Genomic DNA, 27,570 nt, shown 5'->3' with positions numbered 1-27,570 from the left:
GTCAGTTTTCCTTTGCTTTCCGCCCGTTTTGGTCAGCAAAAAATTTTGCACTGTAGCAGCGCTTGACATTCTTTAAAATCCGTTCGTTTCTTTTCTTTTCCGTCTCACTTGGAGGTCCCAAACGTAGGAAAATCCACCTTTCTCTTCCTTCTTTTCGATTCCGTTGTAATCTGAACTCCCAAGCTAGCTAATGTCCGTCTCTCAGAATTCCTGGCCTTCTTTTTTGGGGTCTCTTTGATCCACCTATTGGTTTAAGTTCAAAACAGAAATCAACTCCGAGATGGGTTTTCTCTCACACAAGGTAGAAAGAAGCGACATTGAAGCTGGTGACCACATCTATACTTGGAAAACCGGGTTTAGTTACTCTCACCATGGTAATTGTTTTCCGCTCTCCTTTTCCACTTTCAATCACCATTGTCATCAATATATATACGTTATTAATTTTCTTTTTTCCCCCGTCTTCTCGACGTTATTGCCGGCTTCCACGGCATTGAGTAGTAGCTCTTTTCTTCCATGCGACGACGCGATATTGGAAATTTAACAAAAAGGACAAGTCTTCGTCGAATATAAGATCCATATGGTTGACAGAAAGAGGATTTGCAGTTTCAAGTTGTTACGTACGATCTGAAACAAGATGGGGGAACAGATACTTAAATTAACTAGTACTAGTGTAGTGCAACATCACTTGTAATTAGCCGTTTTCTCTACGTCACTTGTAGAGATTCTAAAGGAATTTTTATGGCCTCAGTCTGCTGTAAACTTATTGGCTTCGAAGGGTGTTTGTTAGATCTGTGTGGTAATTATACTGTTTTATGATTGTGGATTTCTCTTTTCGTATTCCTTGTCGTTTGAGAACTGCCCCACTGTCTTCTGATGGTATTGTTGACCTGTGCGATTCATGCAGTACTGAACACGCAGGCATGAATACTGCCGTCCACTGAAACCACATATAGGTGCAGGTAATTAGACTATCCAGGACATGCGTCCGCCAGTACCCTTGGTTGCAGATTAGGGCTCGGAACAGCCATTCTGTCCGAGATCCTCCTTCAACATTTATATTGCTATTTATCAAAATGCATATGTTTGCCTTGCTTTTGATAATCTTCCTATCAATGCACCATCATTCCTATGCGTATCTCTAAAGGTGTACACTTGTTGAACTTGTGTGACCTCTACTTGTGTTGGTACTTTTTCCATTTGCTGGTTAAACACTAGTCTATCTTCAGAATTCATCAATTGGATATTATTATTAGTGGATCCTTTATCTCCCATTTGCTATTTTGCAGGCATCTACCTTGGTGGAAACAAAGTCGTCCATTTCACTCGTGAAGAAAATAAAGTCTCAACTGGTGGTTTCTCCATCAGCTTTTCAAGTACAGGTGAAGTGTCTTCTCTGTACTCTGCTCCGCGTGCAAAAGAGCTGCCAGCCTGTCTACATATGCCCGACTGTGGATTTCGTCAACCTCAAAGTGGGGTTGTTCTTTCTTGCTTGGATTGCTTCCTTGGTGGCGGATCATTGTGTCGCTTTGAGTACGGAATCAGCCCACTTATTTTTGTTGTGAAACTTCGAGGTGGCACATGTACGGTAGCAAACTCTGATGCACCGAAAACAGTGATTCACAGGGCCATGTATCTCCTTCATAATGGATTTGGAAGCTACAACTTGTTTGAGAATAACTGTGAGGATTTTGCTCTATACTGTAAAACAGGTCTTCTCATTCATGACCAAACAGCTCCTGGAAGGAGTGGTCAGGTGTCTGGTGTCGTATGTGCTCCGCTGGCAGCTGTTCTTTCTTCACCACTTAGGTGGTTCATGTCTAGCCCGATCAGCATAGCAGCAGCTGGAGCTGGATTATACTGTTTGAGCCGATATGCTACGGATATTGGGGTGAGAACTGATGTCATCAAAGCGGAAGTAGAGGATATGGTTTTGTTCCATGGCATCATCGAAGGCCCAAATAAACCTACTAATCATGTTAAATCCCATAAACGGCCCCTTGAGTCTGATCAATCGGATTTTCCTGCTTCTAAGAGGCAATGCTAGTGATAGCGCGTTGAGAGCAGTAACTCACAAACCCTTTCGAACGACCGGGACATAGAATGCCTTATCCTCTGTTTTATAGTACCAGCATGTTAGAAAGATGAAAGATTTAAGTCTGTTGTTTATTTCGAGAAGCTTTATTTAGCCTGGCAACAACTTGCTTTTGCTTTCTTGCTTCTTTCTTCTCAACGTTCAGAACATGGAACGCAGAATTATTGGTTTGAAGTGTCGAAAATAAGGCAGGTAACATCCACGTTTTCCAGTGTACAAAGATGTGCCAATAAAAAAAGTATCAAAGAGTTGTTGGGCATCAACTGAATATCTGTACGGTGAAAACTCAAGCAGAATTCACAAGAAATCACCATCAGAATGTACAAGGATCAATTGTTTACGGAGGTGAGGTCCTTTAATTGGTAAGATGCTTGCCTGTTTACACTTTCAAACATCGAACAACATTTTCCTCAAATTTAACATGCCAGAAAAAAAAAATATTAACATCTCGCATAAATGACAATGCCATTTGATTGCAAAAGTGCCAAATCATGCAGCAAAGGAAACAAGTACAACTAAAATTTTATCCTAAAAGAATTCCATATTGAACTATTTGAACACCAGAAGTTCAATTTTGCCCTCATGAGTTCAACTCCACAAAAAGACTTGCTTGAGGATGTAACCCTGCTTCCTTCAGAGAAAGGGAGAGCTTCTCTGGCCCATATACAGTTCTCGGAAAATTTGAAACAAGGCAGTAACTGCCCATTTCTAAGCAGCCCAAAGAATCGACATAGTCATACAGAGATTGTATTGTTGCAGTACTGTGGAACCTCCTTTCCTTGCGATCTCCAGCTGGAAAGCGTACCAAAACCTAAATGATTGGAAGAACAATTAGGATATAAAATAGATCACTCCCAGCAAGAGATCCAAAAAAAAATCTTGACGGCAGAGAAGCATATTAAATGAGACACAGGAGTAACAAATGGCTACGTATCTTTTTGACTATTAAACAGCAGTCTAATGGAAATAAAATGCTAATTAAGTTTAATACAAATGCCTTTTCCAGGTTAAAATCCATTAACCAGCTGCAATTTCCCAAGCTCATAAATATTTAAAACGGGACAGAGGAAAAAAAGAAGACAGAGAAAAAGAGATGCTCTTAGAGCATAGATCATCACTTAAGCAGTAAAAATGTTCACAGAGCCCAGTGATATTATTGAAAAGTGACCCAATTCTGTTCTCTCAAATTAAGAAAAGATGATAAGAAAAAAAGATTACTTGAGTAACATCAGTTCCCTTCTCTGGTTCAGCACCCAGTGAAAGAGCTTTCTCCTGTCGTAATTTGGCTAATGCAGCTTCTTTTTCGGCAGCTTCTAGTGCTGCTCTCTCACGAGCCTCTTCTTCCTCCTTCCTTTTCCTTTCAGCCTCAGCAGCTTCCCTTTCGAGCCGTTCCTGCTCCTCTCTCCTTTGCCGCTCCCTAGCCTGATAAAAGACAAACAGCCAAAAGGATTAGAGATTTTTTTCCCTACAACATAATTTCAAAAAGAATGGAGGAGCAGATAGATTCAGAAACTCGCTAATAAGCTTACTAAATTAACGACCATCAAAATTAAACATAAATATCCAAAAGCAACATACTTGGTCAGCTTCAAGTGCAGCACGATAAGCCGCATCCTGCTCTTCCCTTAAACGCACAGTATTTCTTCTTTCTTCTGCATCAAGCCTAGCTGATACAAGAACAGGGGCACTTTCTTCAAGCACTCTCTGCAATATATTGATCATTTCCTCAGGAGACTGAGGGCCCTCAATCTGCAAACATTTTCATAAGGATCGGATCAATAAGTCCTAACCAATTAACTTCAATATTTTAAGAAGTCAACTAATAGAGCTAGCATTTTAGCAACAAGGGGCAAGGATATTCAAAGAACCTACATAAGCAAAAGAGGGAAGAAGTAATTGGGACTGAAGCAGGGTCTTATGGCCAAAGATTAAGCTATTGGGATTGACTCTGTACTTTCGAAATTACAAAACCCAAGCCAGCCATTTTTTACTATTTTGGAGTTAGTAACATAAACCTTATATATCCATTCAGCTAAATCCACAGACAGTTAATTCTTAACTCTCACAAGTTACTACATAATTAGCTAAGCCACAGCGGAGCTGTACTCCATTTTCTACAGGTATAAAAACCCAACTGAACATGGTTAACGATAAAAGCAGAGAGACTCAACCAGCAGTAAAAACTCAAGAAAATGATACTAAAACCCATACGTATATTTTGTCCTTACCAAAAGTAGATGAGTCCTAATGGAAACTGCAAAAGAGTTTGTACCAAAAATTGCACAAGGACAGAAATAACAAAAATTTCAAACAAAACAAATTACGCTCTCTGCAGCCGCAACAAGGAATAACTGAAAAACCTTGTAGACAACAAAACAAATGCACCACAGATATATACTCCTAAGAGTTGGAAGCAAAAACAGGCATCATCAACTGACTAAGGAAATGCCTCTACATTCTACCACTTAACCGCTGCCTACTGTGTCAGCACTTTTGAAGGGGTTTGGTGAACAAATTAGGAACTGTCAACATATGTAAATAGTTTTGAAAACAAAGGCTCAGGAAGGGAAGCCAAAACCCCTAGCTAGCTAGAAAAAGGCACTAAATGGAATTTCCAACTCAAAACTAACAAAAGTACAATACTTTTGCTCTAAATAAGTGAAATGACGTCTTATAGATCAGGGACATCATCCTATTGAGTAGCCATAATCTAAATGCACTAAGTACTTAAGATATGAAATATTCAAATTTATACCTGTTGCAGCAATGCAATCCTCTGGTTAGTGGCGGCCATAACAACTGCACAAAAAGGGAATCTTGACGCCTTCAAGCTATTGCTCATCTTGAACCCTTCACTAGCTCTGATACTACCGCCCCAGGCGACAAAATTCTCGTTAATAAAAGCAGCCAAAGCCTCATTACACAACGTTCTATCGCAGAAAACAGGAGTATCCGGATGATCCGGCGAGTGCAAGTAAACAAATAAGAGCTTAAACGCATGCCTAGACCTCTGTAGTGCATCCATAAAACCCTCAGCTACAAAATTCGGTCGCGTCCTACCAAAATCCCTTTCAAACCTCGCGACAAAATCCATAGCCTCCGACACCGCAGCTGAAACAGACACCAACGGGGTCGTTGTCGAAGAATCCCCAACTCGGCCCGAATTGAGACCGATCATCCCCAGCGAATAAGATAGTACTCCGCTGGCGGCCCACATCCCGAGCCCGATCGCTCCCGATACTAATCCTAGACTACGGGAAATGATGGAGAACGGGAGAGTCACAACTTTCCAAGCCAAGCCGGGGGCCCCACCGGTCCAGGCTGCTGTGGCCGGTAAGACTACTGCTGCTTCCTGGGCATTGGAATTGGAGGAGGAGGAGGCGGCGGTGGGCTCGTCAGAGGAGTTAGAGATGGAGGTGAAAGAGGAGATCGCTTTCTCGAGGTCCCAGCCATGAGCGGAGAGGATCTCTGTGCATAAATCGGGGTCGTCGAGGCCTGTAATTGCTTGAAAATAAGCCAATTTATCTGCCACATCCCCCATTCTTGTTAGTTTCGGTCTACAATTTTGGAAGATAGAAGAGAGGAAGAATTTAGGGTTTTGGAAAGAGAGGAGGGATTGATGTAAATTTGATCAACTTAACTGATTTGGTTTTTGTCTTTATTCGAAAATCTACTTCGCTTCGTTCATGCCAATTTGTCAAACCAATGCGTCTATGCTCATTTCCCACACCAAAAAAGCGCCCAAAAACCAAAGGAAAAAATTTATAATGAAGAGGTGGAATTAGATATTTGTCTCCAAACTAATAATGAAAAAAAAAAAAATTTATTAGGTACTCTTTCGAATAGGTTTTGGGCATGATAATGGTTATGTTGATTTTTTCAAAAAAAAAAATTTCTGTGTGGTGGGTATTGGGAAATGTTGTGGAGTATTCTTTTTTTTTTTTTTTAAGCGCAGATTTTTTGTTTCGATTTTTTTTTTTTTTTTTAAAAAAAGCAATCAAACCAAGTAGACCCGTTATTAATGGTAATGGCTTTGTTATGGTGACTGCTTGGCCAAATGTGTGGAGAATCTTTCATTCCAATCCTACTCTCTAATGGTGGGCTGAGACTTGAGAGAATTACTCTAAAAATCATTTAAGTACTGAATTTACTTTGGTCAGTAGAACTGAGATTAGATTCTCTAAATTAAGTATTACACTAAATAAAATTTTTTCTCTCCAAATGATCTTCAATTCAAAGGGAGGGAGCAAAATTTTTTTTTTCTTTTTGATCTTTTTCAATTCATAAAAGAATAACAATTTAATCGGGGTATCTATTTCCTCACTTTGGCAACTCATACCTCTAATGTGTTTCTTTTTTCTTACCCCTTTTCTCCTCTGGTATACATTTAGTCAGATTTAGCTGCTCACATTCTTCCTTCCGGTCCGCAAGGTTTCAGAAAACCAACGGCTGCCCAGAAGAGACGACATCTTATCCACGGCATCATCAGACTATAGTCTGTAACTCAAGCTTTACTACGCAAACAGAAGGTAAATTCCGAAAGTGGCGCTCAAGAGCTCCTTTAACGTTCATTTGTTCACGCAAGCACGCAACTTCAATGAGGTCCTTCCACATTGTATCAAGATCTATTGCAGCCACAAAAGTTAGAAATCCGATGGCTGATGACATGTTTAAAATCAGATAAGCTCGGCAATCTTCTAATGTACAACCAAAATCCGCAAAAATGCGAATCATTTCTCTACTAAACATGGAAGAAGCTGGTATTCCAAATCTACAGAGTTGTAAATCAACTAGCAATTGCAAATACATATACAAGAATAATGTCTTCCAGGGAAAGACGGCCCTGAACTTTTTCCAATTACACCAAATTCTGCCACTAGCTTGTGCTGCTTCCTTTGGATTGACTACACTTGAAACAACTGAAGAGGGCGAACAAGGTAACCAGGACAAATAAAAGAGACTCATCAGAGGTCCGGGAGCTTACTGAAACTCGCAAATCATTGGCTTGTCTTTGGGTTTAGACCCTTCCTCCTTTTTCGAAGAATATCTTCCTCTGGTTATATATGCCATAGCTGAACTCTTCTCTGCCTTCACTATAGCAGCTAGAGAAGACCATGCTTCGTTTGGCTGCTCATTAGCCCAACATTTGATAAAGTAAACCTTTCGCTCAGCCGACTTCAGTTTCGTCTTTATTTTCGACCCTCTTGATTTTCCTGATTTCTCTGACTTGAACTCTTTCTCTGCTGCCTGAATCAGCCTCTGAAGATCACAGAGCAAGCAGACTATTGCAGCACCCCCAAGATAAAGTACACTAGTTACATCGTCCATAAGGTTCAGTGCAAACTGTGACCCACCCATGTGTCTATATGCTGGAGAGCAGGTCTGCTCCGAGCAATATGACAGGGCTTCCAACACGGTCTCTGGCTGCCCGCCTTGGCCCAAAACAGAAGAAATACTCAGAAGAACTTCCACAGATCCTGTGGAATCTGACGACCAATCCCCATTGTAAAGGCGAAGGGTAAAACAGTAACTGTATATGATGTCAACAAGGTGAACTGTCAATAGAGGGGATGGTTCAGTAGCACTAAGCCTTCTAACAGAAGGTAGAGGAGCATCAGGGCCCGGTGGAATGTCATAGACCTGATCGTTTTCAATATTATCGTGGGATGAAGCTAGTTTTCCTGTGTTGTCAAGTGGTTGAACGAGTTGGGTTCCATCCTGGCTGAGACGTGTATAATTAGCAGAACGCTTCAACCACCAAGGCTCCCATGGCTTGAGCAGTTTGCTCAGCTCTCCTGAGGCTATAGCTCTTAGGAAATGCTTCTGCTCTTCCACAGAGAGATCATCAAGGCCTACCTGACTTCCTATACACAGAATGGAAGAATTTCGGATCAGCATAAAAGGGTAGAGTTTCCAACAGGATTCCAAGACAGCAAAGGAAGTTTTTACATACAGACATTATATTATATGAAAATCTCTGTGCACATGTGTCATACCAGATAAAATCTTTCGAACAGTCTCCTCTGCAAAAAGTGACTCTGAGTCTGAATCTGAACCTGATCAAATTCAAATATGTTGCAAATGGGAAGCGGTTGGAAAAGCATAAAGAATAGCATTAGGAAGGGCAGGTGAGAAGTAACATGATAATGCTAAACTATTAATGTCAAAAACAAATAAGGACCAGACAAACATTCCAAAAAGTTCTACTGAATTTGAGGCACACAGATAGATAGCCAAGACCAAATTATCAACTCTAAACAACTAAATTATGATAGTAAGCAGCTTTTCAAGGCTGCCAAAAGGTCATCCTTCCAACAGAATGCAGTCCAATTTAGCACTGTTACATATACTGTTGCAGCCACATATCAAGAATTCCTAAAAATTACTCATTTAATTCACCATAAATTTCAGATCGACTATATAATGATTTCTCATAATATTGTCTACTTTTTAGTCAATGAAAATAACTAAAACCTACCACACCAAGTAAACTGGCGATATAGACTTCAAACACAATTCACTTTAATCTTTACAAAAATAGTCAAGAAGCAACAACAAATTGACTGTACCCTATACTGCTAAAACAACCCAACTGAGACCAGCAAAACATACTTAAGAAGTAAAAATGGTAAATAGCATCAGATACTTAGAGTAAAAAAGCAACAGAGAAAAGTAAATTAGTAGCATTAAGAAACAAAAAACAAGTTAATGACAACAATATATATACCATGCTCATCCATGTAATCCATCTCCTGCTCTTCCGAATGGAATCGCTTAAGGATATGCAGCATTTTTTGTTTACTTTCATCATCAGGCTGCAACTGTCTCAGTTCCTCCTCGACGTTCTCCCTCATAAAGGACTCAGTGCAATGAAGACTGTGAGACTGCAAGAATCAAGTACTTTTACTAACTAAAATCCACAAACACAAAAAGCAGAATAGTTTTGCAGCAATCTATTTAACATTAAAAAAAAAAAAAAAAACTTTTTTCACTAAAGAAAGTGCCTGAAAAATCTCTAGATTTTAACACACCTTGTAACAAGGGAGGGAGCAATACCGAGTATTGCAGCGCGGGCAAGTATACTGTGAATATTGTTTTTGACATCTGCACCACCCAAAATTCAATATTAGCTTATAATAACACGAAGGATCCTTTGGCAGGACGTCATATCTTCTCCATGAGGAAAAAATATTTTCTCCGAAACTTCCAAGAAATTAATTTGTAAGTTTCACTGATTTTTTTGGAGTTTTTTCAGAAGTATTTCCTGCAAAACTAGCATCGCAAGTACTTTATTCAAGCAACAAGAGTACCACCGCAGCACTCCTCAACAAGCACCACAAACAACACCATGACCAACATAAAAATCTTCCAGAAATCAGCCACAGCAAACCCAGAACAGTATTGAAAGAAAGTTGAAGAAGTTGCCGAAGCTCAGTTTCTAGAGTACTATCATTGCGGTCAAAATTCATTCAAGACTATAAGAAGCCTTATCCTGGATTGAAACTATAGAACAAAAATCAACACTTTTCACCTATACTAAAATTTTTCCATATAAAATTAATCAAATTTCTACAAATGAAGGGGAAAACATTTTTATTACAACAAGGGCCTTCAATCCCTAACAAAGAGCAGCGGAAAGACCAAGCAAGGCGACACAATCTGCTTGAGTTAGCCTCTGTGATTTAGCTCAATTCCTCATGTCGGGCCCAGAGGTATCATGTATGCGAGCAGGGAAGAGAGAAGAGGAACCGATACATCGGCGCTCCGCAGGGAAAGAAGGAAAGCAGGAGGAGGATGTTACCAAAATATACCATTTCACACACACAAAAGAAAAAGGCGTACAAGATCATAGAAGTATTTAGTAAGTAGGAATTAAAGTAAAGAGCTTTACACGCGGCAGATTATTCGAGACGAGGAGTTGAATTGGGATGAAGACGAGGGCGTGTCGGAGGTGATTATTGTATCAGGCAGCATTGGGTTGGGAAGAGCAAATGGATTGCGATTGCGGTGGTCGCTTCAGAGTTCAGACGCTTGCACTTGGCGGCATCGGCAGAGAGCACTGCAGATTTTGCTAGAAATTTCCAAACAAACTTTTCCTTAATGTTTGTTGCAAGTCCTAATAGTTATACTCCTACCGGTTAAATTACGGACTATAAGACAACTTTTCCTTCCGCTCTTTTGCCCTTCCAGAGAGTTGCACCAATTCTCTCTCGCATATTATTATTTAATATGAAATTTTAATCCCTTAGAATTTAAATGAGCGATTTTAGTCCCTAACAAATGAAAAGGACTTGCTTTTGGTCCTTTTATCAACTTTCTGGTGAAATTCTGAAAATTGGTCCCTTGTTTGTGGATTATTGGGTTTTAATTTCTAATGGGTCTTGATCTTTAGGATCCTACAAATTATTGGACATAATTTTATGGCAACTTTGTTTGAGTCTTATCTAAAAAATAGAGTACGAAATTTGGAGTTTTGAATTTATCATTTGATCCTTTTGAAATGATTTGAGAACTTGATTGATGCCAAAAGTTGTAAAATTTAATGAAATAACTTTTCCATGAGTTAGGCTGGAAAATCTACAAAACGCAGAGGAAAAGATGATGGGACCTGAAAGAATCCGGTAAAAATTCAACCGGAGAGTTGATTAGAGACCAAAGGTGATGGTTTTATATTTATTAAGAACTAAAATCGTTGATTTTAATTCTGAGGAACTGAAATTTTAATATATGACAGATGATTTGTACAATTTTTTTTGTTATGTTTTTGGGAGATAGGAACTTGGATTCGGGCCTCTCTAGTTCCAATTCTATGCAATTGTATAGTTCGTATAACATTTGATATAAACTAATACAAATTTAGTGTAAGCATGAATTTTTTTTGACTAAATTTGTGCAGAATTCATGGTTACACCAAAAGTTTACTAAGCTTATGCGAAAGTTATATCAATTTACGTAATTAGACAAAACAATGCAGAAATTTGGAACTTCGCTTCGCTAATTGAAAAAGAAAAAAAGGCGTCCCCCCGCCAAGAAGAGAAAGTATCAATTGCAATTTGTTGCGGCAAGTTGGCCATTAAACTATTTCCTTTATACGTTTTTGGCCTGTCAATAATGTATTATCGCAAATAAGACCCTCAACACAAAAAAAAGTATTATGTTTAAGGACTTTCGTCAAATTTAGTCAATGGAACGATAAGTGAAAGTATATGAAAAACCCTTAAACTATTGTCATTATCAAGTTTTGGTCCCTAATTTGTAAAAGCAGCCCCAGAACAATTAAAAGTGTATACTTTTGACCCTTTCGATTGTTTTAGTAGTAAGTGTAGTTTAAACTAAATGGCATTTTGTTCAATCACGTAATATAACCATCGAGACCAAAATCAAAAGAGTTAAGATGAAGAGCACACTTCATTATTCAACGTTGCAAAAGGTTGAATCTAATAATGGTAAAATAAAGTGTATTGTTCTTCTCAACCCTTTTGATTCTGGTCTTGATCTTTTGGTTTCGATTGCACTTATAACTAAAATGGTTGGGAGGGTTGAAAGTATGTATTTTTAATTGTTTAAGGGCTACTCTGAAACAGGTTTAAATTAGGAGTTAAAACTTGACAATAAAAATAGTTTAAAGACTCTCTATTAAGAAATTCTTGTATTCGGTGAATTTTATCCCTCCTTTCATCAGAGCTAAATTTGACCAAAGTCCTTAATCATGACACTTTTTTTGTTGAAGGGCTTATTTATAATAATATATTATTGACGAGATAAAAGAATGCAATGAGAACAGTTTAGGGGCTGGACGAATAGTTTCTTGGCTGCCTTGTTTCTTCCACAAAGAATGGAGGTGACTTTTTGGCTGCCTGTCTGGCATGTGAAAAAGAAGCTGTTTTCGTTTTTCATGGTGTGACAGTGAGAGCAACCAAAACTGTAAAGACGGAAGAAATTGAACGATGAAAAATTGTTTATACTGAGTACATCATAACAGGAGATGCAAAGCATCAAAACAGAAGCACCCCTCAAAAAAGAAAAGAACCCAACTTTGAAGGTCTGTCACTATACATGGCGAAGTTCGAAGCAGTGAGTTATGGTGGTGGATAGCAACACATCCCACGATGGCGACGACTGCAGCAACGTATTGCAAATTAATGAAGCAAAACAACCGCATTATTCTTCCATAACTTTCCTGCCTCCGCTCTCTTAATGCATTTAGCCAGTGGGTTATGCTTAGCAATTTTATTTTATTTTTCTCGTTTGCTTGAAAATTTCTATGCCATTGTTGTTTGATTATTTTCATGAACCTGGTGTACTCGATTGATTTTAATGAGAAGGAACTTCCACTCCATGGAATCCTGTGAAATTTTGTAACTTTAGCCTGCATCCTAGTCCGTTGTATTACATCTATTGCCTTGGACATTTACCCGAGAAAACCTAAAGCAAAATTACCAGTCCAACCCAACGAAGAAAACAACGATACCTTGGGCAATACAATATCATCCTTGCAAGTTCGGATCTTGCAGAAGCTAAAGGGACTGTTTCCGTTAATCTGTTCCTTTAGCTAATAGAAACAGATGCAAAATAGGGTACAACATTTCAGCTTAGAAGTGCTAATCGTTGCCATGAGTAATATTTTCAGTTTCCTCTTGCGAATATTATCAAATCTTGTTAGCGACAAATCTCCATATTCTTGGATTCTTAAAACAGGAAAAAGTTTAGAACAGAATGCATTTCACACGTAGAAGTCATATTGCCTCCTTTATGTACCAGTTTATACCAATGATAAGATCTTTTAGAGTTTTGAGTTGGACTACCTAAAAGAAAGATCCTTTGATCAATTAGTACCGGAATGGTTTAGAGTTTGCATCAAGTACAATTGCTGTTGTCAAATTAATAGGATAATCCCAACATGGAGATCAAATTGGAAACAATGTGTTGTGTAGATGTACTCCCTGAACCTGGTGTCGCATGTTAACTGAAGTTCTATTATGCTCATTGACAGAAATATATATATATATATATATATATATATATATCATCAGGAGATGGGCTGATTTAGCACAGGAATTTCTGGCCTAGCGTTCAATTCGCTGCAGCCTTTACCCCATTTTATACATTCTAAGTGAAGAATTACTGCTAACAAACAATTAGATAAAACTCAGACGCTCTGAAGGGTCTTCATTGTCTTTTCATCGTTTAGTTGTTCAGATACAGTTTTGTTGTTTTGTTCATTCTGTTTTGGTTTGTCATCAGGAGCAGGCTTGAACTTAGCCTTGTTAGCTAGCTCTTCAACTGCATCAACAATGGCTTCGACGCGTGTTGGAATCTCAATTAATAAGGAAGTAAATGTTACCAATGGTATGACTTCCACAAGAGGTATGGTGTTAGTTGTCAGAAGCGGTTCCATTATTGCCGTTTCAGATGATTTTGTCTCTGAAGTTGTTGGCGTAAGGACTAAACCAGGGAGGGACTTCAGGTAGTTTTTAACTTCTTGAACTGAGTTGTTCATTTCTTCAATTGAGATATCCATTTTGGAGGTTTTCTTAAAAGTCTCAAGGTTGATTGCGAGTTCCCTTAGAATGCTCCCCGAACTGGAATTCACTTTGAGGCAGATATCACTTAGATGCTTCTTCATGGATTTGGAAGCCTGCATCGAACGGAATCAATATTACCTGAATGAGTTAATTTGAAGTGCTAGCTCCTAGAGAGAATGTTGCAGTTTGATTAAGCTAATTAAAGGACTTGTCTATAATATACACAGAACAGTCGGATTATACGAGATTGTACCAAATTGAGGATACCTGTTTTTTATTACTGATGCAACTATTTAGTGCCTCAATGCAGTATGCACAGTCACGCATGGCTGCAGCAATCTTAAGGTATTGTTTCCATGGATGCTGGAAGTTGAAGCTACCGTGAGCAGGCTCCCATGCAGCAAAATTGGCCTACAGAAATTCCAATCACCATATTCAGCCAGCCTGTATTTATAGAGGTAAGGCAATTGCTGGAAAACAAGCAGGCTAATACCCTATAACCTACCATTGATTCTTCAGTAGCCTTGGAATTCAATACACACTTGTAAGCCTGTAGATTTTGCACCGGGACACTAGTGGTTTTCTGACCATCATCAAAATATTCAGCTACACAACCTAGAAAAAAATTGGAGAATCACCATTTTGAGAACGTTGATTTTGCATATTAAACTACTGTGCTCTAATAGAACAAGAAAACTCACATTCTAAAGATGTGGCTAATTTTTCCATGTTTTTTATGATCAAACAATGAAGCTCCTGACCAGCCCAAATAGGGGAAACCAGAATGCTTGTCAGAATGCACAACGAAGTCCCGATAATGATGGTTGATAGCCTTTGCTTGGCCATATCAAATAATTTTTCCACCCGATAACCAGATACAGATACCAGACTGAAGGTGAGAATAAAGATCACAGTGCCGTAATCAAACTTTTTCTTCACCGCCGGCACAAATCTGGAGAAGGTCGCTGCAGAAGCTGGAGGATGAAGAGAATAGTTATTATGTACAGAGTCATATGCAGGAGTTTCCTCCATGCTAAGTTTAACACTTTTAACGAGTTAAAAAGCTTTTGTACCTAAAAGGAAGAGGGATCCTCCCACAATAACAGGCTCAAGTTTGTTCCCTGATTTACTGGCGACATAATGGATTCCTACAGCGAGTAATCCAGCTAGACAAGTTCCAATAGCTCTGTTCAGGCTTTTTGAGATGGTTGCACCTGCAAATATCATGAACAGGGTTAATTACCAACAGTAGTATAAACTACCGCCTTGAAACTTGAGTTCCAATTAAGCATCTTGATATATGTTTAGTGGTTGGTACCTACCAACAGTATTTTCAAAGACCACGACCACTGTCATAACTGCCCACATGGCAGTTCCTCCAACACCGTCATACAGAGGTCTCATGTAGTAAAACAAGGAGACGACACTGAGAGCTATTCCCACCTTGAGACAGTGGAACACTTTCCTAGGGTCATCCACTCCCAAATGCCATGCCTTCTTTAAAAACCTCAGCAGTCTCATGGAAAACTTATTTGCAACCAGGCACTTGAAAACACGACAGAAACCATTTGCAGGACCTGGTTCTGTTTCCAAAACCTGATCGGACGAGCCGTCTTTTTCATCCACCCTTATCCTCCATTCAACTCTCCCAGCATCTTCCTTGATGTTAGTCATCTTTGCGATGATATGTAGATTAAGTTAATAAACAATGCAGCGGAAGTCGGATGAGGCTAAGGGTCGTTGGGATTGTACAAGAGGTATCAATGAATCCTACGAGAACCCAATGCTTTTCATTTAGCACTACGGATCAAAGGGCTAAGCTTATAACGCACGCATGGGATAATCAATCCAATTGACCGTTTGATGATTTTATACAGAGGCCTGAGTGCTGACGGATGAAGATTTCAACTCACTTTGTAGGACAAGTATTTTTTTATTTTTTTTTAGGAAAAAAAAGGGAACTGAATTCCCTAAAGCATTTTATCTTTTTTGAGGCCACCGAATTCTTTTGTAATCTCGTTAGGTCAGGCTTTGGAGTGCTTTTGTTGCGTACATCACTGAATCTCTCTCTCTCTCTCTCTCTCTCTCTCTCATAACACGCTGGCATTGATGATATATGCAATGTCAAGCACCACGATGTATGTAGGATAGTAGCATTTCTAGTACATGGAAATATGAACGTGAAAGAGATCAGGATTGGCAAACTACTAGTTGGGAGTTGGGAGTTGGGACACAAGGCATGGAGGAGGGAAACAATTTTTGTTGCTCAAATTTTTTTACAACAGAGAATAAGAACTTTTCTTGTTTTCTATTTCCAGCTAAGTTACGGGCACAGGGTTATTAACATTCTCAAGTTGATAATGAGATATGATATGAAAAGGTTGGTTACAAGACGTCAATTGAAACTATCATCTGCAGTGCTCCCGCCGGGGGGTTTGTGGCAGAAAAGTCTTGCTGACATAAAATTATCCCACCCCCCACCCACCCCAAAAAGCTTATACATTCAGAAATCATCCAAACATTTTCCTTCTCTTCAAACATCATCAACATTTCGCTACACTTCAGTCTGCCTTTCTAACGAGTGGATGTCTTCATCTGTCCCCTTGAGTCGTTAAATCAGAATGTTTGGAAAAGCGGACTCCTTCACTATCTCTTGATATATCTGCTACAATATTTAACCCAATACGTTTTTTTTTTTTTTTGCTACAAAATTTTGAGCACCACTAATTCTAAACCATTGATTAACCTGGAAAGTAAATAATCCTTAAAACCATGCTGTCTGTCCTTGTCGTGGATGGTTACTGCAATCAGATAATACACTACAGGCTTGCGATTTGAGTAATCAAAAACTTTCATCTCATTCCAAGTTCTGAAAGCAAATTTAGGTCATGAATGGACAGCCCTTTATTTTATTTTATTTTTTAAGGTCTGGGGCTATTAGCATTTGGATACAGGGTGGTATTAGGTTTTCAATGTGGTTTGATTGGTTGCTTCAAGCTTTACGCTGCCTGAATGGGAAGAGCACTTATCTCAATGTGATAAAGAGCATGCCAGAGTGCACTGATTTGAAAAGCAAGCTCAACTATCAAAAGTTCTCTTTGGTAAATGAACCATCAAACGTTGTTTTCTACCTTTTTTTCTTCACATCCTCCTGGAAATTGCTACTGTTTGTCTCATTCACAAACTCAATACTGTGTTGTTTTTTGATTGGACTACCACTACACCACCAAAAGCATGTTTATGGAGTCCTCCTGAATTAGGAATCATATTGAATTCAGTTCCATGTTTAGATGAGGAAGGTGATTTAACATAAAGCATGTTTATTAGCTGGTCAGATTTGGATGGAAAATTTATTCTGGCATTTGTACAATCTACCAGCCGGGTAGAAATTGTATTACTTCCACAGTACTACAAGATCATGATAGACTGCATCATGTGAGATCGACAGCGTATAGGATTTGGCTTCCACAGTACTACCATTGCCCGTTGCCTGAAGCATTTTCATCACGACATATTGATACTTTTGCCATTTCTTCTCCCTTTTTTTTATTTCTTTCCAAAGCTGAAACCCTATGAGAAGGTAGGTCGGGTGGCAAACATCTCATGTGCTTCCTGGTTTAAGAATCCAAACCACGGCATACAATTCTTTTAAGACGCGGGGGACAAAACCACGGGCGAAAGCCAAATTAGATAGGGAAAAACACACATCTCTTCTTCCGTATAGCAACATACAACCAAACCAAATTGTCGTTGGTTGTCGTGATTTACCGTTTAATCTATCAACCTCTCTGTTACATATGCAGCCTGATAGGGGTCTAGATATCACCCCCACCCTGCTCAGGGAAAATTGGAAAACAAAGAATCACTAATCTAGAATCCCTCTTCTCCCACGACCTGAAATGCAGGTCCAAAATGGATACAGCGGATTGGGAAAACTTAAATTCTTCTAAAGCTTCTATAGCAAGTAATGCTAATTTTTAAGGATGTATTCCAAAAGCATTTGAAGAAGGCATGTCCATTTCAAGGAAGCTGTTGGTCACTGGGGGCAAAATCAGCATCATTCTAGTGCATGCACTTCTAATTTGACATTCCATCTTCAGTTTCTCGAACACCAGACGAGAAAAACTAATTGCAGATGCCTGCCTCCATTGTGGAAATAAGGTTCAAATTTAAGCATCAACCTGTGCTGATACGAGTTGTAGAGCAGATTGTTGGCAACTTTTCAAGAAAGCGGCTCCTCCATCCATAACATTGTCAAGCTGGTCACTTTCACGGATCCTGGTTGAACCCGTCAATTGTAGAAGCTGAACAAGTGAGGAAAAGATCTCATGCCTGGTAACATGCAGCCGATTTTCCTGCAAGACATTGGAACCAAACCTGATTAGTAGACCAAAAGAAAGCTACACAAAACTATATGGTCTTATTTGTTACTTGTTAGTCATATTTAGTTCAATATTACCTCAGCCTCAACATTGAATCGCGCCCATATTTTGGTCTCACGAACTTCCATCACTCCCTTCAAAACGGTCAAGCCAAAGCCACGAATTATGTCCACTATTTCCAGGAAAAAACCCTGCTCTTCACATAGGATCTGCAGGACAGATGAATATTTTTTAGATTCATATATCCCAAAGTACTTGATCATACATACTTCTGTACTGTCTGTAACATATGCAGGAAACACAATATACAAGTGGAATTGTTTTTCACTTGCCTCGATAAGCATCTGGCCAGGAATGCTAAGGTCCTCAACTATCAATGGACAAAACATCGTTTGATCTCCAACTTCACATGCCCATGTAACCCCATTGCCACTGTTAGGGTATCCATTCCCAACCGTTCCACTCTGTCGACAAAATACACAGAAATCCCATAGTTTTGTACCACGTGAGACTTAAAATTAAGATGGAAACTCCATTTCTTAGAATCAAAACTAGTACAAGATGATGACACAAAAAAAACTACCAACAAGCTTTTTACCTTTAGCTCATCAGTCTGTACAAATCTTTTGGCATGTCTTGTGACACATTGCAAGAAAAGCAAGTGTTTTATAGTCAGATGCAGCAACCGATCAATGCTCATCTGTTACATCAACCAACAAACATACAAATCAAACTTATTGCATACTACCGACTTTGCAATTAGAGCATTAAATGCGACCTATGATATTAGAATATAAACAGAAAAAATATGTTTCCTTTCTTACAAGGAGGAAAAGGAGCTCTTTTATCAGACAGAAAATGCAAACAAGTCTTCTATTTCTCTCTTTTATTAAAAAAATAAAATTTGAGATCTACATACCTTTTCACCATTAGGGATCAAATCTCTCAATTCTAAAAGACGGTCATGAATTTGCTGTCGATCTCTTGGCCTAGGTTTAGTCCCTGGTTTGGCCTTCTTTTTTATCGTTTTTGCAGGCGGCTCAAGCTTCTTGGGTGACAAAACAGTGTCTTCTGCAATAATACTGCAATTGTCATCATTGCATGAACCAGCTTCTTTTTTTCTGATAACCTTGTCTTTCGATTCGAAATTGCTTGTGCTGTTTAGATGATGTACTGGCTGCAATGAATTTACAGTTCCAACAAATTCAGGAAGACAACTCACTTCATTACTAGAAAGCAAGGGACTCTCAATCTTCCTTCTTTTCGCTGTTGAAGACCACTCATCTCTAAAATCAGAGTTAGCAACTGAACAAGATCCTCTACCAATTGCATCCAACCTCTGATAAAGTCCTAATTGGGAGAACAATGTGTTTGAGGTCCTAAGCTTGGACTCAAGGTATTGCTCCGACATGCAGTCTGAACTGGAAGCACAAAAATGCAAGTGTCCACTGATATCCATTGACCTCATTACATCTTCCCAATCTCCAGGGTTTTTTGACCCCATATCCACTCTAGGACAATCAGATCTCATATCATTGCCAAAAATACCTGAACCTTTCTCTTTTTCAGCCGAATTTATGGCATTAGTGACTGAACTTTGTACCGAGGTGGATGGCTGGTTGTCCAAGATGAGATTAGTAGGAACATGATGTCCTTTGGAATTTGAAGATAATGAAATAACTTCTGATGTGCCTGATGGGTCACTTTTTAGTTTTGCTTCCATGATGTCATTGTTCTCGTCTGTCATGGGAGAAAACCATTGGAAAAGGTCATCATTCATACAATGCTTGGAGACAGACTTTGCAAATTCAATTTCTGGCAGCAACTCTTCAAATGTGCAAAGGTTACTTGGCCTCTGAAGTTGATCTTCAGCTGAGTGGAACCACAGACCATGATTCTGATTGCTCATCTTGTTTTCACAGAGCTGTTGAGAGGTCTTCGGCATGTCAATAAACGACTCCAAGTTACACATTAAATTGAATATTGAGCTCTCTTGAATATCATAATCAGTCCATGAACAGTTAAAAGGACCTTGAGAAGCTGAGTGCTCAAACAAGCTACACGACTCCATAAGTGACTGTTGTGGAGAAACATTAGATTTATTGCCATTGCTGTCAACATGAGCTACTGTACTAGGAAATCTTAGTCTATTGTCACATAGTGATGATGCAGTGGCAAGAGGGCCTGTTGTCTCACAGTCTGAAGTGGAAGGAAATGACGGTGTGATATTCTCTAGCAAACAATCTTTTTCAATTAAATCTGCACAGCTATCACCATGTTGAAATGCAGGAGTTGCAGAATGTGGACTCTGACATGAAATTAGTGAAGCAAACAACCCACTTGCTTCCCAAGCATCATTTTGCAAAGACAAAGGTTCAATTTCCGACAAAGCAAGCCCCTGAAGTATTTCGATGCTTTGAAAAAGTTCTCTTGTTTGAGTAACAAACTCCAATCTCTCAGCAAGCTGCAGAACCAAAAAATATATATATATATATTTGTCACATTGCTAAAAAAAATACTAATCAAGGATACCTAAAACCCCGTTTTGAACTGCCATGAATAAGTTGAAATCCAAGGAAAAATATAGATTTCAGGATATTTGCCAAAACAAATGTCTACTAGAGAATTTGAGGATGATCGGCAAGCAGAAGTAAGAACAATGAGCTTATGTTGGTTCACTTGAAATAGGTAAGGAGCCTAAAGCTGACCTTTTGAGTAGATCCAAATTGAACCACGCCCAGCGGTTCCACTGAGATAACAACAATTGTCTGCAAAACAAGAAATTTACAATATTGGCCATGACTAACAACATAGAAAAAGCTACAGAAAAGACTAAACAAATAAAAGTTAAACAACTCACCTTTATCCCATTGGAAAATTGGCAATGAAACGCAGAATAATCCTGCGGAACAAGCAAATGATTAATTTATAAATTTAAGGGAATCAAGAAAGATTTTGACGAATGGGATTATGCTTGCATGCTATAGAGAAAGAACTACTACACTGAGAGTACCAACATGATAGTCGATAGGATGCGAGCTGCTCAACAGTATCTAAAGCAAGACGAAACTCAATTACCTGGAGGGCATCAGAATTCTGAAGTGATCCTGAGGGACTCAGTTTTCCAGAATGAGAATCAGAAATCATCCATCTGTGGTTCTTGGTAAAAGCAGATTGGCCAATGACCCTACATGAATCAAAAAAGGAATCTTAACCTTGTCAAAATTCTCCCTGATGCATTCACTGCAAGTTGGGTAAAGAGGAATTTGTCCTCCATACCACACTCGATTGAGAAGAATGTACATTGAGAGGTTGGCATACCCTTGGCCCAGCATGTGAACTTGTACGAGCATGTCGTCAATAACAACTCCCAAGTGTTCTTCACAGTACACGTCTTGCAATGTCAATAATCTGCAATTTGAAACATTTAATTGGCCTTAAGAAGAACAGCACAAGTATAATGAAATTAACCCCTAGTCTGCCAATCTATTATGAAAATCAGAAAAGTTCACTTCCTTTTAAAACTCAAAAAAAAAAAAAGGTGGGGGGAAACAAACATTATTAATTTGAACAGACTGAAAATCCGTACATATTATCCTTTCTGATATCCTTTCTCCGCGATCAAGTATATACAAGCACTAATAAATTCTCCTCTAATTTACCATATTAACCAGGTGAAATTTACTACCAACAAGAACTTGTACACAATAGGGCAAATAATTGTAACACTACATCAAAGAAAAGAAAATTTCAAAAGAGCAGTTCGATTTCATTTTGTCGTATGTACTGCCCTCTTGTCAAAGATATAATTAACACAGAGTGATAAAGTGGTTAAGGGAGTATATATACTCAAAAAAGGAAACAGTTCTGATTTCGACAAGTAAATCAAGAAACGGGCAAGTAAAAGAAATCAAATGGTAGTACACTAAAAGATCAAAACCTTTTGACTTCACAATTTTACAACTCAAGATTAGAGGGGTCAAAAAAAAAGCAGATTAATTTTTTGCATTAGCCAAAGAAAAGGGTGGTTTTGGCAACCGTTAAAAAAAAAAGAAAAAAAAAGGAGAGACACCGAAATTAAAATCATGCATAATATGACATGCATACATGAGAGAGAGAAACGAGAAAAAAGACAAAGCTTACAAAGAATTTTTCTGATCAAAACCCCAGAAAGCACCATAAGACCATCCGTTGTTGCAAGAAAGGCTCTCCAGAGTCTCTTTTACTATAGAATCACCCATTAACTCTGTAAGCGTTTCGAAAATGGATTTCAAAATGCAGCCTAGCCTTTTTATATATACTAAACAAAACCAGGACGAAGCAAGCCCAAGTCCAAGTCAACCCCAAATCTTTCCAAGATTTAATCTTTTCATTAAACCAACTTCTGGGTTTTGCAACAGCCCAAATCAGAATTGAAGAGAAGCAAACAGCCAGCAGAAAAAAAAAAGAATATTTTCTTGCTGAGGTTAAGAAGCTTCAGTAAACAGAAGTAAAAGGCAGCAGTTTATTTGTGTGTGGAAAACAATGAAGAGTTCTGAGAGGGTCCTTAAGCTAGCAAACGTAGTACCGCAACAAAACCAAAGAGATGACGGATGGATTTCAGAAACCAATGGCGGAAGCTAAAAAGCAGTTCTTAATCCAATAGAAAAACTGTTGAGGGGGCTCAAGATGGGGATAGTAGACCACTTAAGCACTCAAAACACACAAATAGCAATATAATCTATGAAGTGGCCCGGTGAGAGAAGGCAAGAGGATTTGAAGTGGATTTAATGTTTAGATATGGTTACAGATATCGCTAGGAGCATAATGATGCAACTGCACCTCCATTTTTGATTATATATCAAGAATAGATCAAATGAAAAGCTTTTATTAAAAAAAATACTAGTTTATAAGAAAACGGTAGAAATTAGGCGAATCAGGAATATAACAAAGTTTTGTTTTTTGTATTTTAAAAAAAAATGGGATGTAAAGGATTCAGCTGATATTTTCCTGTGTGGAGTGGTTGGGAGGCAAGGCGGGTCATTTATTTTCCACGTAGAAAGTAAACTAGTATTAGATCAAAGTACGAAAGTGGAAGGGAACAGAGATTTTCCTCATTTATGCTGTGCATTTATGATCATTCTTGTCTTTCTTTTTTTTTTGGTATCTATTTTTGCGTATAACGTCTTCGAGGAAGATTTTCAGCTGAAGGTCCCCTTTGGTTATTCTTCCGCCATTGCATATGTCTACCGGCTATTCGTGATGCTTGATAAAATTTACTGTATTTTGCATAAGAATTAATTACTATAGCTTGTGATTAAATACTGAAATACAGTGTGATTTACAGTATGATTATAGGCAAATTACATAAGTTTGTAATCAAAGTTTCCTCCTTATATCATAGAGGCTTATGATATTTCATGTGCACTAGAATCAAAGAAAATTAAGCAGTACATTGTACGCTGGTCATTGATTGAGAGATCAATAAAAGAGAGAGAGATAAAAAAAAATAGAATGAGAACTTCTCCTTTTTCACTTGGTATGTGTACAATGTCAAATATTCACATATTGTGTTTAGTGTCATTAGCCCTTCTTGAGTAACTTGATTGATTACGTACCCTCTTCAGGAAGCATTGTCCATCTCCCCCACCAGGATTTGAGTCTCAGGTTAACGTGTCCGAGAGGATGGGGTCTCTCCTCTCGGGTTGCAGGAGAATTAGTCGGATCGAAGGCTCGGATATCCCCTGCATCTGGAAAAAAAAAAAAAAAGTATTTAGTGTCATTAGTGCAGCTTTATTTAAGCAAAATTATGTTGTTTGTCAAGAAGTAAAGTAAGCCTTGGATAATTTTGCAGACAAATATACAGTGGATTAGACGTGATTAGATGAGATAAATAAATCATTTGGATTCAGATTAGTATGATTACTCCAATGGTGAGTCGTAATCGGCAAGTATGAGCGTCGGGATTTAACGTTTAACTGGCAATCATTTGTTTTACTTGACCGACGGAAAAGAAAAACGACAAATGAGGTTTATCCTAAACTAAACGGGGACTCTTGGAAAATTACCAGAACAATAAGGTAGATGAGTTGCAATATGAATTCCATACTGAAGAAAAGATTCAAAGGTATTCTTTTCCATGACCTTAGAAATTGATGCATTTAGAGATGGATTCTCTTGTGCTTGATATCAATAATATTATTGCACGATTACTTGCAAATCGTACGTATTCACCAATTCCATTTGGTCAGCTGAGAGAGTCCTAAATACTACAATTAAAAGCAATTATGCGACCAACAAAGTATGATGAGAACAACCCATAATGAAAAGAAAGACAAAAAAGAATTGATACTCATGATGTTTAACGTTTGACCTTTCAGGAGAAGCCCCTGGAAAACAAAAAACCAAACACCTTTACTTTACTATTACTAGAAGACCACCAAAAAGCCGGAAACCATAAAAACCTTGCGTCCCTTTCAGCAAGAGGCCTGCAAAGATTTCTGTAGTGGCCAAAGAAATTATGACCATGTCCATCACTAATTATTACACTACTCAAATTGTACATACACTAATCAATAGTTTTAGTTCCAGTTGTTAGCCCAAACACCTTTACCACAACACCCTATGGGAATGGGATGCCGCGACAGATTTGCACTCTTTTTCAGGTTAATCACATAGTAAAATAAAGGATAAATATTACAATTCTGGTCTCCAAAATTTGGTGTAGGCGCGATTTTGATCCCCCCAAAATATGGGCCACAGCAAATGTGGTCCGTAATGTTTTAAATTTGAAGCACATTTAGGACAAATGATCGATTTTTTTTTCAATTCCTATTGGAATGGAATCACATAACCCTTGCCTAAAATTTAATAAATAAATAAATTATGATACTAAGCATTAATTGCTTACATAACCACACACGTGAAACTCAAAGAAAAATAATTACTAAAAATACAAAGATATACTTTTGGACATCCCAAATTTAATTTCAATCCCGATTTCATCCCCCCCCCCCCCCCCCCCGGCCTCCTTCTCTAAAAGAAAATCTAAGACCAAAATCAATCAAAATTTTTTTAATATTTCTTGTGAATATTTTTAATTACTTTTTTACCTTTACTTTTATAAAAAAAATTTACTTTTTTATCTCATATACATCACATCCTACAAAAATCACTATATTTTTTCCAAAATATACAATTCAAACGGCCTCTTATCCTGTTGCTACAAACTTGTCATTGGTAAATTATCCGTAAGAAACTATTGTAAAAATCCGATGGGGAATCATAATATAATGTACAAACCTTAAAAGGGTTAGCCTACACTATTTACAAGCTTTTATTATTTCTTAAAAAAGCGAGAGAGAGAGAGAGAGAGAGAAGCAGTGTGCTTTACGCTTGAATAAACTTTAAAAAAATCAAACTAACAAGTTAAAGAGATTTTTTTTTTTTTTTTGGGTAGGCTAACAAGTTAAGAGATCAACATTAAAAAAGACCTAGTGGCTATGTTCAAATTTGCAGCCTTATGCTAGGGCGGTGCGACTTTGAATATGCTACTAATCTACCACACTTTCGAGCACGTCCTAGAAGACCAACTCTAGGAATTAAAGATACCTAATGTGTTTAATTTTTGACGTGGTAAATATGCGATGCAAATGATAACAGATTCTAGACATAAATGTCGCAGCCGAGAATTAGTGCTGAATATTCTAAATATGACAGCATGGTATTAATCCATCATTATCATATCTCGATTTCTCCGTTAAGTTCAGGGTTTGAATTCATAAGATTCGAATTTGAATCAGATCGTGAGAAAACTCTAAGACCCTTCTCTGACTACTAGGACAATCCCAGTAATTATTTGAATATCTGTATGTTTGGGTAGAAAATTATTTAGAATAATTATTTAAAATAACAATGTAACAATTTTTGTGATTTGCTTTACTTGAGATGAAAAATGGTTACAAAGATTAAAACATAATTAGAAAATACATTTTTAATGCAAGTAAAACAATATTTACAAAATAATAGATGTCCAAGCAAGCATGCCTCACCGCTTGAATTTAGACACAATATGTGAGAGGACAACAGCCACACAACTTCAATTAATCCTTATTCTAGAATCCTCACTTACATAATCATTGGTGGATCGAGTAAATTCTCAAAGGGTAAGAGTATTTTAAACAAATATGAAAAAAGTGATTAGTTTTTTTAAATTTTTTTAAAGGGTGAAAAAATATATTTACTGAATATAACGTTTAGCAAAAGTTGCATTGTTTAAATTGTCTAGGTATTTTACTCCTTAAATACACTTTTTAAAGAGCGCATTCATTGACTATATGTTATATCAAAATTCTCGTTATTTAGGAACTTTTTTCAAAAAAACTTGATTTGATTTTTGGAATTTTCTCTTACCGGATGCCTTCTGTAAGTTTGTGTGAATGTATTACACTCCATTCTTCGAATATATTTATTGACTGAATGTATATTTTTGGCCCCCAAAGAAAAAAAGTGTGCTTGTTATTGGCAATTGGGCGACACGGTCCAAAGGAGGGCGTGAGGCTGGAAAAGGGGTAGCAGCACTAGGCTGCAAGAAGCGTCGCATCGTCGGGAGCTATCACTTGAGCCGGAGAATATTCCGGGCGGAGGCAAAACTGAACTGAAGAAAGAGGTCCACCTCGGAAACTGTTGAGGTTTACCATCAATTACGACTGACAAGTGACAAGGTGTGGTGGTGGGCCCAAAACTGTAAATTTCTCTTGTGGGGTTTGTAGGGATCATCTTCTGAAGCCCCCTTCTGCTAGAGTGCTCTCTTGTCTATTCCCCAACCAAAACCTCGGTCCTAGAGAAAACCTTGACGGCTGAATTACCTCTGTAATTGCAGTTCCCTCCGACCTCAACAACTCCCCTCCCAGTCCCTGCTGCTTCTGCTGCTGCTACTACTACACTTCCCTTCTTTTCAAGCTCCGTACTCTCTCTCTCTCCTTTTTTGTACTACTGAGATTCCTCTTATTCCTACGCTTATCCCAATCATCCAGATTTTTAACGCTGATGGGCAGTTGAATAGGTTAACAATTTAAGAATTGAGCCCATTTAGATTACTATTTTTTAAAATTTTAAAATTTGATGTGAAAGATAAAAAATAATTAAAAAAATAATCATAAAGATATATTTTACCATATTTTTGATGATTTTTTTTATTATTGTAGTGATTTTCTGCATCCTTTTTTATTTCAGTAAAACTCTCAAACGGCAGAAACACCTAGCTTTCTCTTAAATTTTTTTTTAAAATTTTTTGCCAAATCTCATCTCTTAAACTGGCTGTTAGACAAAATGTTTACCTCCTGAAGAAAAAAAAAATTTGGAAAAACAAAATGAAAAGCAGCTGATGGCTCTATGGTATAGTCAATATGTGGACTTTATGAAGTGAAGGCAAGAGCCATTTTCGTAGACTTAAGGCAATATAGCATCGTTTCATTTTCTCTGATGTACATGTCAAATAATGAAGAAAACAGTAGTGTGCATCAAGTTAATCAAGCTTTATTTGGCTTGATCAATTCAGCAAATTCAAGACCATATACATATATTCTGCTAA

General features: G+C 38.0%; 5 protein-coding genes across 6 annotated transcripts; 1 reads left to right on the top strand and 4 right to left on the bottom strand.

Annotated features, from left to right (window-relative positions):
* The first annotated feature begins 131 nt into the window (after positions 1 to 131).
* On the top strand, positions 132 to 2,250 carry LOC113779470. Its single transcript, XM_027325052.1, has 2 exons — positions 132 to 374; positions 1,287 to 2,250. Exons 1-2 carry the CDS (start codon positions 281 to 283, stop codon positions 2,042 to 2,044), a joined length of 852 nt encoding a protein of 283 aa, XP_027180853.1. The 5' UTR covers positions 132 to 280; the 3' UTR covers positions 2,045 to 2,250.
* A 79-nt stretch (positions 2,251 to 2,329) lies between these two features.
* LOC113779469 (plant UBX domain-containing protein 10) lies at positions 2,330 to 5,806 on the bottom strand. Its single transcript, XM_027325051.1, has 4 exons — positions 4,848 to 5,806; positions 3,671 to 3,841; positions 3,311 to 3,514; positions 2,330 to 2,903 (listed from the first exon to the last, which is right to left on the bottom strand). Exons 1-4 carry the CDS (start codon positions 5,631 to 5,633, stop codon positions 2,673 to 2,675), a joined length of 1,392 nt encoding a protein of 463 aa, XP_027180852.1. The 5' UTR covers positions 5,634 to 5,806; the 3' UTR covers positions 2,330 to 2,672.
* Positions 5,807 to 6,690: 884 nt separating this feature from the next.
* LOC113779837 (zinc finger HIT domain-containing protein 2) lies at positions 6,691 to 10,200 on the bottom strand. 2 transcript variants are annotated; one of them, XM_027325577.1, is made up of 5 exons: positions 9,984 to 10,200; positions 9,124 to 9,196; positions 8,820 to 8,976; positions 8,089 to 8,148; positions 6,691 to 7,956 (listed from the first exon to the last, which is right to left on the bottom strand). In XM_027325577.1, the coding sequence occupies exons 1-5, from the start codon at positions 10,064 to 10,066 to the stop codon at positions 7,073 to 7,075; spliced, it is 1,257 nt and encodes a 418-aa protein (XP_027181378.1). In that variant the 5' UTR covers positions 10,067 to 10,200; the 3' UTR covers positions 6,691 to 7,072. The 2 variants fall into 2 exon arrangements, with proteins under 2 accessions (XP_027181378.1, XP_027181379.1); XM_027325578.1 differs by having other exon boundaries at positions 9,149 to 9,196; positions 9,984 to 10,064.
* Positions 10,201 to 13,241: 3,041 nt separating this feature from the next.
* Positions 13,242 to 15,291, bottom strand: LOC113780917 (aluminum-activated malate transporter 10). Its single transcript, XM_027326701.1, has 6 exons — positions 14,940 to 15,291; positions 14,691 to 14,831; positions 14,319 to 14,591; positions 14,123 to 14,232; positions 13,885 to 14,028; positions 13,242 to 13,730 (listed from the first exon to the last, which is right to left on the bottom strand). The coding sequence occupies exons 1-6, from the start codon at positions 15,289 to 15,291 to the stop codon at positions 13,242 to 13,244; spliced, it is 1,509 nt and encodes a 502-aa protein (XP_027182502.1).
* Positions 15,292 to 17,308: 2,017 nt separating this feature from the next.
* On the bottom strand, positions 17,309 to 22,651 carry LOC113781144. The gene is made up of 10 exons (XM_027327007.1): positions 22,143 to 22,651; positions 21,321 to 21,410; positions 21,078 to 21,186; positions 20,860 to 20,901; positions 20,708 to 20,767; positions 18,919 to 20,463; positions 18,598 to 18,699; positions 18,332 to 18,463; positions 18,077 to 18,208; positions 17,309 to 17,972 (listed from the first exon to the last, which is right to left on the bottom strand). Exons 1-10 carry the CDS (start codon positions 22,238 to 22,240, stop codon positions 17,787 to 17,789), a joined length of 2,496 nt encoding a protein of 831 aa, XP_027182808.1. The 5' UTR covers positions 22,241 to 22,651; the 3' UTR covers positions 17,309 to 17,786.
* Positions 22,652 to 27,570: the final 4,919 nt, after the last annotated feature.

This window comes from Coffea eugenioides, chromosome 8 (assembly GCF_003713205.1).
Source record: "Coffea eugenioides isolate CCC68of chromosome 8, Ceug_1.0, whole genome shotgun sequence".
NCBI classification, from domain to species: domain Eukaryota; kingdom Viridiplantae; phylum Streptophyta; class Magnoliopsida; order Gentianales; family Rubiaceae; genus Coffea; species Coffea eugenioides.
The sequence above is the reverse complement of the archived record's forward strand: the minus strand, read 5'-3'. Positions and strand labels throughout refer to the sequence as shown.